Consider the following 12,428-nt stretch of genomic DNA (forward strand, 5'->3'; position numbering starts at 1 on the left):
GGCATGATTCTACCTCAGGACAAGGTCATTGTGGCTGAAGCGCTTCCTCCCAAGGACGGGCACCCCGCCAGGATCAAGTGGCACCATGCAGATGCCCTGGAGAGGGCCCACGACCCCATGCCCACCATCCACTCAGAGGTAAGGGGGGCAGGGAGTGTCCTCTGGAGGGCCCGGAGAGACCCTTCCGCCCCAGGGGCACCTCAGGGGAGAGCCAGCAGCGAGAGGCAAAGGCCCTCACTCAACACACACACAGACACACACTCTTTCCCCCCCCAGTCTGCCCTTTCAGCCGGGAGGGAAGTTGGGCCCTAGGGAGAACAGGGGCCCTGGGGGGAAGGAAGGAAGAGCCGGGAGAAAAGAGGCCTCCAAGAAGAAGGAGGAGGAGGAGGAGGAGGAGGAGGAGGAGAGAAGAAGAAGAAGAAGAAGAAGCCCCCCCCCTCGGAGGAGAAGGGGAGAAAACCCAAGAAAGTCCAGCTGTCCCCACCTTTGGGCCCCCCGTGGGACTTGTGTAACTGGGGGGGGGGTCTCCAGAGGGGTGGTCCATGCCCCCTATTTGGCCCCAATGAGCCGTCCACCCTTGGGAGGGGGAGGGGGCGGGGGCTGCCCCGAGTCGGATGCCTTGGTGGGCCTGGAAGGGGGGGGGGCTTCCCGTGTATTTACTTTGAAGCTGGCTCCTCCTTGGACGGCCTCGTTCCTGACGATTGGCTCCGCACTCTTCCTCCTTCTGCATTTTAATAGCATTTTAATCTCTGTAGTTTTTTAAGGTTTGGTATTTTAATTTTTTACTTCTTTCATAAGTTGCTGCCCAGAATCCTTTGTCAGGGAGATCAGCAGCATAAAACTTTAATGAATAAAATAAGGAATTGGTCTCCCTTAGATGGGAAGCCCAATCAGGACTAAATTCCCAGGCCTTTCAGGTCAGGCATTAAATCTGCTTCTATGTTGGGTCAGCGCTCGGCCCCCCCCCCCCAATTCCCCCCCCCACACACACACCTGTCTTTGCCAGGCCTAGGTGGCAGTGACCAATTTTGTTGGCTTTATAGGTCAAACGTCTGTCCAGGAGGTGCTTCCTGGGGCAGCTGCGCTTAACTCTTTCCTGCCGGAAGAATCCCCGGGGGGGGGGCGTGGGGGGGTCTGAACTGAAAGGGGGCCTGTTGCTTCTCTTGCAGGATATTCCCATTAAACTTGCCCAGCAGAACGACGAAGATTCCCCCAAAACCAGGTTCCATTTTGCCATGAACGGGAAGTCCTTCGCTGTCATCCAGGAGCACTTCCAGGACCTGGTGCCCAAGGTCGGTCTCTGGGGGGGCACTTCCAGGGGGGGGGCTGTGTGGCCCTGGGGGGGAAGGAGCCCCCTCCCCACACCGGCATCTCCCCCAGCCCCCTACAGAGCTTCTCCCCTCGGGCTTCTCCCAGCCTTGGAAGATCCTGCGCTTCCCTGGGCCTTTCTGAGGCTTCCCCACTGGGGGGGAGGGGGGGGAGACGGCAGCAGTCCTAGAGAGACCCCCCCCCCTTTTCACCCTGAGAAATGCAGCAGAGTGAAAAGGTGCTGAATTGCCTGGAGGGGAAGAACCTTCCTGCCTTCAACGTTTCCCCCTGTTGGCACTCGCACACACGCGCCAGCACCCCTTGTCCTGTCTGCCTCTCCTCCCGCCCCCCCCCCCCCGAGTGCTGAGAGACACCCCCCCTTTGCCTTCCAGCTCGTTCTGCACGGCACGGTCTTTGCCCGAATGGCCCCCGACCAAAAGACGCAGCTGGTGGAGGCCCTGCAAAACGTAGAGTAAGTACACAAGGGCAGCCCCCCCCGCCCCCCCCCAAGACCAGGCAGAACCTGGCTGCTGCTGCTGCTGCTGGGCCCCTCGCCACAAGCAGGAACTCTGCCCTGGTGGGAGGGGGGGCTGCTGGGGGTCAGGAGACTGGGAGGGGGAACCGGCTGCCGCCTGGCCTTGGGCTCTGCTGCTGGGGGCTGCTCCTCTGCCAGCCTTTTCCCTCTGCCCTGCTCTGCCCTGCCAGTTGCCCCCCAGCGAGGAGAGCCCTCCTGGGACTCTTGACCTCTGCCCCACAGGACCTGGTCCTCCCGGGTTCAGTTTTGGGCCTGATGGGAGGGGAAGGGCTCTGTCCCACTGGGGCTGCCCTTTCAGCTGCGTTGGCCGGGTGGCACAAGCCAAGAGGGTGGCCTCCTGTGGCTCTCGAGCCCTGGGCAGATTGGGGGGGGGAGTTCCTCTCTCCCAGCCCCGAGAGCGCCCCCTCCTGCCCACGGCCCCTTCACTCTCCTGGGGCCCTTTCCCAGAAGTGGGGGGGGGGTGCCAAGGAGGGCTTTTGCTTCCGCTGCCCCCTGAAGGCCGGTCATCCAAGGGGGCAGGTCGGGTACATCCAGGGAAGCGGTTTGTGGGAACCTTTGCTGGGGGACTCTCCCGGGGGGGGGGGCGGTCCCTGGAACGCCCTCTCCCCACCCGTCCTGCTCACCCTCCCTGCTGTCCCTTGCAGCTACCACGTGGGGATGTGCGGGGACGGCGCAAACGATTGTGGCGTGAGTATTCCCTCCCCCTTCCCCCCCCCCCACGGCTGCTCAGCTGGGTCCAAAGAGGGCCCCCCTCAGCCCCCCTTCTCCTTGCACAGGCTCTCAAGAGGGCCCATGGCGGCATTTCCCTCTCCGAGCTGGAGGCCTCCGTCGCTTCTCCCTTCACCTCCAGGACGGCCAGCATCGCCTGCGTGCCCAACCTCATCAGGTAAAGGGCTGCGCATTGTGTAGCCAGAGCCCCCCACCCCCATCGGGCCAAGTGCCAGGGCGGCTGGTTCTTCCGGGGGCAGGGGAACCATGCTGAGGTCTGCCGAGGGGGGAGCCACAGAATAAGCCCCTCGGGCCCAGGCTCCCCCGCCCAGGTGGGTCTCATGCCAGGGCAGCCGCGTCCTTCCCTGGGAGGGCAGGGGGTCTCCTGTTCCCAAGGGGGGGGCATGGGAGCCCCCAGGATGCCTCCCCAGCAGGGCCCTGAGACGCCTGCTGCTTCCTTCCTGCACAAGACGAACAGCGGGGGGCTCTCCCTGCCCCCCCCCAAGGGCCCCTCCCTCCTGAGATGGGGCTGAGCAGGAATTCTTGGCTCCCCCCCCCCGAGGAAAAGTGGGGGCTGTGGTTGCCTCCACCCAGCGGCTGCTTTGCTCCGTCAGGGAAGGCCGGGCGGCCCTGATGACTTCCTTCTGCGTCTTCAAATTCATGGCTCTATACAGCATCATCCAGTACCTCAGCGTGACTCTGCTCTACTCCGTGAGTCTCTGGCCCTCCTGGGGGGGGGGGGGATGTCCCTGGGCACCTTCCCCCAGCCCTGCACTGCATCTGTGCCCTCAAAAGGCGCCCAAGGAACCAGGATCTGCCCCCGGAGCCCAGCAGCTTTCCCGGAGCAGGAGGACCGGGGGGGAATTTGGGCCTGGGCTGCGGCAAGGAGCCACCCAGCGAGGGAAGCGGCTTCCCAGGGGAGAGGAAGGCCGCCTGGGGCATCAGGAAGCTCAGGAGGAGGGTCGGGATCTGGGCGCTTCAGGAGGAGGGGGAAGCATTCAGCCCCCTCTCTTTGAGAGAGTAGTGGGGGGAGGGCTGGAGAGGGAGGGCTCTAAAGGGAGATCACGAAGCTCAGAGGGAGGGGGGGAGGCAGGGGGGAGGAGTAGCTGTCCTCCCCTCTCCATCCCCTGATGGGGGTGCAAACTCTCTTCTGCAGGTCCAGAGCAACCTGGGAGATTTTCAGTTCCTCTTCATCGACCTGGCCATCATTTTGGTGCTGGTCTTCACCAGTGAGTAGGACCGGCTGGGACCTCTGGGTCGGGGCTTGTGCTGGGAGAGCGAGCGCTCCCCCCCCCCCCACTCCCAGGAGGACGATCTGGAGCGCTGGGATCCCTACCTGGCTGCAGAGAGATGAGGGAGGAGGCGCTGGGTCCCGAGCGGGCGTCCTCCCCCTCCCGGCCTGGTGGCTCCCTTGAGGCTCTTCTGCAGTGCAGGGGTTCCTGGCCCATTTTGCCCCCCGCGGGGTGGGGGGGGGGAGGGCAGGAGGGGAAGGCCCCAGAGGCCCAACCTCCTCGTCCTTTGCAACCTCCCCTGATTGGTCCCTGTGTCTGAACTCAGCCGGTCTCTTCCAAAGAGTCTCCTTGGTGTCAGTCCCGAGACTTTGGCTGCCCTGGTGCGGTTTGGGCCTTCTGGTGGCGTGTGGGCAGATTTCCCTGACTGCCCCTTCCCCCCCCCCCTCCTCTCCCTGCAGTGAGCCTGACCCCTGCGTGGAAGAGCTGGTGGCCCAGCGGCCGCCCTCCGGCCTCATCTCGGGGGCCCTCCTCTTCTCCGTCCTGTCCCAGATCCTCATCTGCCTGGGCTTCCAGGTCCTGGGCTTCCTGTGGTCAAGCAGCAGCCCTGGTACGAGACGTGGAGCCCCTCCTCAGAGTAAGTACCCAGCAGGCTCGTCCAGCGCGCTTGAGGTCACCCTGCAGCCCCGAGGAGAAAGGTGGCCGTGGCCAGTGAGGCTCTCTCTTTCCTGCTGCTTCCGTAGCTCTTCCGAAGCCACCTCAGTCGCCATGACTTCGGCAGCGGATAACCGTTCCCCAGCCGTGGCGCAGAGAGAGCGTTCGTGACGAGAGGCCACGGAGCAGGGCACGCGTGTGTTTCTTGAGCTGGGATTCAGGAAATCGGCATTCTGGAGCCTTCGCCCACTAGATGGCAGCAGAGTGCTTTAGCAAGTTGAGCCTTTTGGTGTCACCTGGTGGCCATCGGAACATCTGCACCCTGTGAAACTGTCCAGCTTGGCAGGCTCAGTCCCCCCCCCCTTTTCTCAGCATTTTTCTGCTTTGAGCGCTGAGAAAACTCCCTCCCCCCGATGGCATCTGCCCCCAGCCCCAATTGCAGAAGAGAGGCGCCCAGTTGGAGCCCGGGAGAATCCAGGCGCTGGGCTAAGGCAGGCCTTGACCCCACCCAGCAGAGCGGCTCTTGCCTTGTTTTCCGGCGGTCTCAGCGGAGCCTCGGGGCTTAACACTCGTGGCCCCACAGAAACCCTGACCCCACTCACTCGCTGCCAGGGGGCTGCTTCCCCACCAAGTTCAGAGAAGGCTGTTGCCCGCCTGGAGATGGGGAGAGTTGCTCCGAGAGGAGGAGGAAGAGGAGGAAGAGGAGGAGGGGCCTGTGAGCCAGCGCTCCTTCCCTGCCCCTAAAAGGCCCCTAAGGCTGCAGGGTGCCGTCTTTGCCCCCCAGGGCTCTCTGCCAAGTACCTGCAAGGGCTCTTAAAAGCCATGGGCAGGTGGGGGGGGGTGTGGCCTGTTCCAGGCACAGTTCAAGGGCAGCCGAAACCCTCCTCCCCGTCCCCAGCCCCAGGTGGGCTCCTCAAATGGGCTTCTCCCTTTTACAAGCGCCCCCTCCCTCCCTCCCTCCCTCCCCCTGCCACTTCCACCCTCTTTCTCCAGCAGAGGAGGGCCAGGCCTCTGGTAGGGAAGAGAGAGAGCCCCCCCCCTCTCGTCTGGGAGGCCAAAGAATCAGGAGCAGCTTTTTCCCCTTGTTATTTTTCAAAGGCAGGACATTTTCACCCTCTGCGCTTCGGATGGCGGGAAGAGACGGGGCTGGTTTAGGATCTGAATATTTTCTCCTTCGCCATCTTGTCCTTTTGTGCGGAGGCTTCCTAACGTTTTGGCCCTTTGGAGCCAATTTCATTACGAGGCGGAAACCTAAATTGGGGAGAGATGGGAAGTTAAAGGTTTTATGCCGATTGCGCCAATTCTCTCTCCGTGGGGCCTCAGCCGAGCCACTCCGAGCGTCCGATGAAGGGAAGCTCCCGTCCTCCCCGAGTTTCTGCTCCCAGCGTGGCCCCGGATCGGAATGGCCCTGGTCCATCCTGGCCGGAGGGAGGCCGCTGAAGCCACCCCAGGCCTTGCCCAGCCGAGGCTCTGGAGCCAAGAGGGGGAACACGGGCACCTCCTACGGGGCCAGGGGAAGGCCGCTCAGGGCAGGGGGGGCCTTGGGGGGCCCTGCAGATGGGCTGGGGCTGGGGTGCTGTGGGCTCCCACTGGTGTCAGTGTGGCCGGGAGGGGTACGTGGAAGGTGGGGCGATTGGCTGCTGCCGAAGGGCCTTTTGGCGCTGAGGGGAGGGGCAGGATTGGGTCTGCCACCCACCACCCACTCCACCCCCCCGATGAAAGAGACGCTTCCCTGCTTAGCCTGCAGAATGCCTGGCAAGGAGAGGGGGGCACCCCAGTTCCCCCAAGGGCTTCTTTCGGGTCGGTCTGGCTGCCGAGTGCAGGCTCCCCCCCTCCCTCCCTCCCTCCCTCCCTGGGCCTGGCTGAGCCCAACCCCCCCCCCCCCGCTTCTCTTCCAGCGCCTGCAACCTCTCGGCTGCCTCCAACGCTTCCCCGCCGGGTAACGTCTCCCATCACGACGAGCACAACATCCGCAACTACGAGAACACCACCCTCTTCTTCATCTCCATCTTCCAGTACCTCATCGTGGCCCTGGTCTTCTCCAAGGCCGGCCCTTCCGCCAGCCCTGCTACAGGAACTGTACGTGGCCCTGCGGGGGGGGGGGGGAAGAGCTGCTCGGCTGGGGGGGGGGGGGAGCCTTGCAGAGGGTGCACCCGCATCCCCACCCACCCCTGAGCAGGGACCGGTTGGGGGGGGAAGGACTTGGGGCCCCCGCCAGAGGGAAGCGCTGGCACGCAAAAAGTATCAACGCCAGCCCCCCACGGGTGGTGGTGGGGGGGGAGCAGGCAGGGCCTCTCTCTCTGCTGGGGAAGGGGCCGCAGGAGGCAGCTGACCCCTCTTCCCTCCCCAGATCTCTTCGTGGTCTCCGTGGTGGCCCTTTAACGCCTTTGCCCTGACCCTCCTCCTGCACCCGGTGGCAGCCATCGAATCCTTCTTGGAGGTAGGAGGGGGGGCGCCTGGCCTCCTCCCTGGGAGCTGAGCCCTCCCCCCCCTCCTTGGGTGAGCTTGGCAGCAGGGGCCCCTCTGGCTCCAGAGCCCACCCCGCTGGGGGAGGGGCCGCGCAAGGAGGGCCGGTGGGGGACCCTCTCCCAGCACGGCCTCTGAGTGTGCGGTTGCTCCACAGCTGGTCTGCGTGCCTCCCGCCTGGCGTGTCACGGTGCTGCTCCTGGTCCTGGCCAACGCTGCCGTCTCCATGCTGGTGGAGGTGAGCCCTGGGAGCCGGCTTCCCCTCCGGAAGGGGGGCCGAGCGGGCAGCCCACGAAGGGGGGAGGGGTCCTGCTTAGCCCCCTCTTCCGGGCTGGCTGTAGTTGAGGGGGGGGGAGCTCTGGAGGGGCCCCCCCCCCCGGCGCTGAGAGCAGGAGGGACCCTCCATCCGGGCCCCGGAAGTGCTGGGCCGGTTGCCCTCTGCATGCGCCTGTCTGCTGCCCCCTCCCCCCCCTCCTCCTCCTCCTGGGACGCCCCCTCCCCAGCCTGTCCTCCTCTGCACTGACTCAATGGCCCCGACTTTGCTCTGGTTCTGGATCCCTTCTGATTGTGTGCCTTCTCGATTCTCCCTGCTTCTCGGATCAAATCACAGAACTTTCTCCTTGACATGGTCCTTTGGAAGGTCCTCTTCAGTCGAGACAAGCCCGGGGAGGACCGCCTAGCTTCCTCTTCCTCCTCCTCCTCTTCCTCCTCCTCCCACCCGTCTCAGGTTGGAACTCTGCATGTTTCCCCCCCTCTTCAAGCATGCAGCAGCCCCCTCCTTCCGAGGCGGTTGGTGGGGCTGGGGGGCTCAGCCGCTGGTGGAGAAAAAACTGCTCAGCTGCAGAGGTCTTGGCGGGCAGCGGGGGACACGTGGCGGTGGGGAGAACAGGGCAGGCTTGGGGCCTTGGCTTTGCTGCCCTCCCCCCTTACGCCCAGGAGCTCCGGGGGACAGAGAAGGGGGGCGGCAAAGTGGGCCAGAGGGCGGGTGGGGGTCGACTCTGGGTCTTCTCCCCAGCTTAGAGGACTGGCACGTTGGGCCACAGCACCCACACAGCTCCTGTTTGGGCAGGGGAGGAGGCACAGTTGGTCAGCAGCTGAGTTAGAGCCCCATGGGGAAGGGGGGGTCGCCTTGTTTGATGGGCCGGGGGGGGGCGCACCCAGCTTCCCACCCAGCTTCCCACCCTCCGTCTCTTCCCAGGTGGGGCTGGACCGCTGCCGTGGGTGTGCGCTGCTGGGACTGCTCGGCCTGAAGAAGAGGCCGCCCAAGGCCCGCTACGTCCACCTGGCCCAGGAGCTGCTGGTGGACCCGGAGTGGCCGCCCAAGGGCCGCACCACCACCGAGGCCCCCGGCCCCTCCTCCTGCCAGAACGGCTCCTGCCAAGTGATCGCCATGACGTAGCAGAGGGCCCCCCTGGCACATGCCGGGGCTGCCCACGGCCTGGCCTCTCTGCTGCTGACCGGACAGATGGACAGACGGGCTCCGCTCCCCTCTCCCCTCACCCTGCTGATGCCAGTCTTCCTCCCACCGGGGGAAGGGACGGGGCCTGCCTGGCACTCCTGGGCCTCCCGCAAAGGTCCCTCTGCATTTCCCACTGGCCAGAAGAGCTCCTCCATCTGGAACCACGCCCAGGAAAGGACACTCGGCCCCACCTGGAACACTCTGGGGGACACGCTCTGGCTGGCCCCCGGGGGAGGAGAGGGTTGCCCGCTTTGTCCTCTGCGAGAGCTAGGTCTGGTCAGCCCCTTCCCCCCGTGCCCAAAAACGTCCCACCCCATCAGGAGACGCAGCCCCCTCCCCACCTGAACTTGAAGGAGCTTCGCAAAGCCCAGGGGCCAGTCCCAGGGAGCGGCAGAAGCCGGCGGCTTCACCCTCAGGTCTTCCTTCTGCAAGAGCTCTGCCCTCTGGGACGGCTCCTCCCCAGGCCCCCTCCGGGAGCCCCCGGCCGGCTGGAGCGGGTTGCCTTAACAGATGGAGCGCTCGGCACAACCCTGGCTCAGAGCAGACGGGGCGCCTCCTCCGTCAGTGGAGCCCAGGCCTTCCACTGTGACCGCCTCGTTCGGGGCCTGACCAAGCGCCCCCCACGATGGCCTGCCGAGAGGACGGCCGGAGCAGGCTGACCGGAGGGGCAGCAACACCAGCTGGACAGTCTCTCGTGGGCAACCCAGAGGCCACGACCGCTCCAACTGCAGGCCTGCTGAAAGGACGGCTGTGCCAGGGTCGCAACTCCTCCACAATGGTGCTAAGAGGGCAGCAACAGCCAGGAAAGGATGCCGGAGGAGCCGGCTGCAGTCAGGCCCCCCCAGGCCCCGTGCGAAGGAAGGCGGCCCGTGCGGCGTTTCCCCCTTCCGCCCTGGGAATCCACAAAGCACCTGCCAGGCTCCTTCGACCCTGGAACCGTGGCTTGCAAGCCCCTCTCGCTGCTGGGAAGCGGTGGCTGCCGGAGGACGGGGGGGGGGAGCCTTTTCTGAAGAGGGGCCACCGTGACTGCCGGCTGCCCCTCCCCGCTCTGCCCCCCCCCCCCACGCCTCCCCGGCTAGGCAAAGCAAAGCGGGCTGGTCAGCAGGCTCTGTAGGGAGCGGCCGCACAGCGCCTGCACGGGGTCGTGGGACTAAAAGCAACACTGTGTTGAAGCCGCCCTTTGGGGAGCAGTTGTGGGGACCCCCCTCAAAGCAAGCTGCTCTCCCCTCTGGAAGGGATGTGACGCATCTTCAATCTGTTCCAAGGACGCTTCAAATTCCGAAGTTGGGTGTTTTTAAATAATTATTTTCTTATACTTCCTTGAAGGCTTGTGAATTCAGGTGAACAAACATCACTTTGCTAACTTGGATTCAGAGTGGTTCGTAAATTATTTCAGACAGACTTACCCCTAAAGCTGTTAAGATTGTATATATGGCCAATTAAATCTTATTTTATTATTTATGCATATCTCTAAAGGACTTGCTCAAGAAAAGAGCAACTCTTAAATTATACTTTTTAAAATATCCAGATTTTAAAATAATATATGTACACACACAAACCTCCATCCCTCAGGGGTTGTTTTTTTTAATTAATGCCTTTATTTCTTCCCAAATAACTGTAATCATAAGACTGCTGGGAGTCATGGCACACCCACCCCTTTCCCTGGAAGCTGCTTGTACCCCCTGCGCTTCTCGCGGCTGACAGGCGGAAGCACCCACCCACCCACCCACCCACAGGGCAGCTCCTCGGTGAATGGGGAGGGGGCAGGAATCCTCTCCAGTGTCCTGCTGGTGAAAAGATGGGCGCAAGAAAGGGGCAAAAGACCGCCACCCAGTTCCCTCTGGCAGTGTTTTCAATTGGCCCTTTTGAGAACTTTCCCTCCTCCATTATTATTTATTTTTCCAGTGGAGAAACGGTTTTCCTTCGCTGGGTGATTTTATCTACTGTAGTATATTATGGCTGCATATCAGTAGTTACGAGGTGAAGAATAATTCTTATGCTGCAAACGGTCTTATTCTCAAAAGCTTCCCTTGATTGACACAGACTTAAAAGGGCTTCTTTAGCTTGCAAAGATTAAATTCTAAAATCAAATGTTTGTATATATGATGGAAAAGTTGATTTGAAGGTTCAGATATCATTTTTGGGCATAGAAATGTCCACTTTTTAAAAGAAAAATGTATAAATATGCAAACATTTGGATAAATTATGTATTCTCTGCCACCAGCACCTCAGGTCAGGATTGGCAAGATCCCATCATCTTAAAATGTTTGAAAAATACTTTTGTTTTAACAAGTGGCTCCACATAAAAAAATTATTTTGCTGTTTTTTATAATGGTACCCAGTTGTAATAAAGACATTTTATGTAATTGTAGTAAATGGCCTTGTAAAATTCCATTACTATTGGGAGTAAATCTGATGTGCCCTTTCCGTGTTCCTGGGCTGCTGTGGCTACTAACCACACTGTTGTGCCCCAAGAGGCTTTCCCCCCTTGCTTTCTTCCAGGCTCGCCTCTGCCCTCCACGGGCACTTCCACCTCTGCCTCCCTGCAGGCCCCAGGCCAGCCAGGCCAAAGGAGGGCTAGGACGGGCGCCAATCAAGGGGAGAAGAAAGGAGGAGGAGTTTCCTCCTGACAGCGAGAACAATTAACCAGGGTCATTCGTGGGTTGCCTCCAGAAGTTGTGGGTGTCCATTGCTGGAGGTTTTTAACAAGAGAGTGGACAGAACGGTATATTATCTCCTGCTTGTGCTGGGGGTTGGACTAGAAGACCTCCAGGGGCCCTTTCAACTCTGATTCTGTTCAGTTCTGAAATGTATTCGTGAGCCTTTCTCATTCCAGGGGCCAGAGAATTGGGAAGGCTGAAGAAACGTTTGTTAGCCAGCCAGTTTTGCTGGCTTTGTCAGTTTTGGTGTCCTCCCAGCCCCCCACCCCGGGCAAGGCGTTGCCCATCAGTTTCAATTTCCCCCTACTCTCTAGGCATCAGTTGAGCCAAGCTGGCAGGCTCCGTTCCCTCATCTAGAAGGCTGTTCCTGCTTTGGCTACCCTCTTCATCTCTCTTCCCCCTCACACACGCACACACAGAGAGAAAGGTGGGGGGATGCATAGTCCAAAAACATGATTTATTGGATTGTTTGGGATATAGGACTGGGAGAAGGACTAGTCTGCTTAACTATGTGGGATCCAGCCAAATCTGGACTCTCATTTTAAAAGTTGTAAGGAAACGTGTAATAAGCCGCCTGGGGAAGCCAAGGGAAATCATCAAAAGAATTAAAAAGAGAAAGTTAGAATATTTTGGACCTGGGATGTGACACCTGAAAGATACCTCCTCCTCCACTTAACCCCCCAGGGAACGATTGAAGGCAAAGGAGGTCCGGGCAGAAGAAGAACCTCACGGCTTCAAAATCTAAATGACACGTTTGGGCAAAACTCAGCAGCCCCTTTTTTCGTGTGTGGCTGATAGTGATAAAAATGGGATGGCCAACATGATCCCAAAGTCCCATGACGGATAAGGCAGAAGAAGAGGGGAACTCGGGTGACGAGGATTGTAAGTGAATGTACGTTTATATGCAGCTCTTTCCATTTGGCTGAGAAGTCAAGTAATCTGCAGCAAACGTTGGAGAGATTATATGAGGCAACAAGAAGAACGGATAGGAATTCCTATAAAGTTATATAGGCTTCAAAGTTATGTTTAACAGGAAAGATGAAAAACTGCAAGTCTAGAACTGGATGGCAGCATTTGGGTCTTTGGGGCTGGGAGGCCCAGGGCTGGCTGGCTGGCTGGGGCCTCCCTCTCATTTCCGCATTTCCTGCCTCCAATTTCTGAGGTTACTATTTTGGGGCAGGCAGGCAGGCATGGCTGGGTTCATTGCCACTTGGAGATGCCCAGTGGGACGGGGCTGCCTGACTCCGGCCAGTCCAACACAGCCAGTCCCAGCTGCCCTCTTTCCTGCTGCCCCCAGCTGGCATCCTGCTAAAAGGACGGGAGCCAAGCTGGAGGAAAAACCCGGCCCGGCCCATGCCGACTCAGCAGGGCCCTTCGGCAGCTGCTTTGAAGAAGAGTCCAGCTTGGTG

The 12,428-nt window shown here is 60.8% G+C and overlaps 2 protein-coding genes across 3 annotated transcripts; both read left to right on the forward strand.

Moving 5' to 3' along the window:
• Window positions 1-3: 3 nt before the first annotated feature.
• On the forward strand, window positions 4-3,788 carry LOC148043400 (polyamine-transporting ATPase 13A3-like). Its single transcript, XM_087726044.1, has 7 exons — window positions 4-138; window positions 1,170-1,292; window positions 1,701-1,780; window positions 2,488-2,530; window positions 2,620-2,729; window positions 3,166-3,262; window positions 3,708-3,788. The coding sequence occupies exons 1-7, from the start codon at window positions 4-6 to the stop codon at window positions 3,786-3,788; spliced, it is 669 nt and encodes a 222-aa protein (XP_087582170.1).
• Window positions 3,789-6,790: 3,002 nt separating this feature from the next.
• On the forward strand, window positions 6,791-10,522 carry LOC148043401 (polyamine-transporting ATPase 13A3-like; the record flags this gene model as incomplete). 2 transcript variants are annotated; one of them, XM_087724982.1, is given in 4 exon segments in its annotated part: window positions 6,791-6,874; window positions 7,058-7,138; window positions 7,511-7,627; window positions 8,099-10,522. In XM_087724982.1, coding segments are annotated over 4 exon segments (483 nt in total), but the record flags the coding sequence as incomplete, so codon positions are not given.
• Between the last annotated feature and the right edge of the window lie 1,906 nt (window positions 10,523-12,428).

Source organism: Thamnophis sirtalis, unplaced genomic scaffold (genome assembly GCF_051295495.1).
Source record: "Thamnophis sirtalis isolate CommonGarterSnake01/CBP01778 unplaced genomic scaffold, rThaSir2_p1.2 scaffold_11, whole genome shotgun sequence".
Lineage (NCBI taxonomy): Eukaryota > Metazoa > Chordata > Lepidosauria > Squamata > Natricidae > Thamnophis > Thamnophis sirtalis.

What these genes read in the sequence shown, in the direction of transcription:
- LOC148043400 (XM_087726044.1), top strand. Translation starts at nt 4, where the DNA reads ATGATTCTACCTCAGGACAAGGTCATTGTGGCTGAAGCGCTTCCTCCC. An exon ending in TCCAGGACCTGGTGCCCAAG is followed by an intron (nt 1,293 to 1,700) that starts GTCGGTCTCTGG and finishes TTTGCCTTCCAG; the next exon opens with CTCGTTCTGCACGGCACGGT. An exon ending in ACGGCGCAAACGATTGTGGC is followed by an intron (nt 2,531 to 2,619) that starts GTGAGTATTCCC and finishes CTCCTTGCACAG; the next exon opens with GCTCTCAAGAGGGCCCATGG.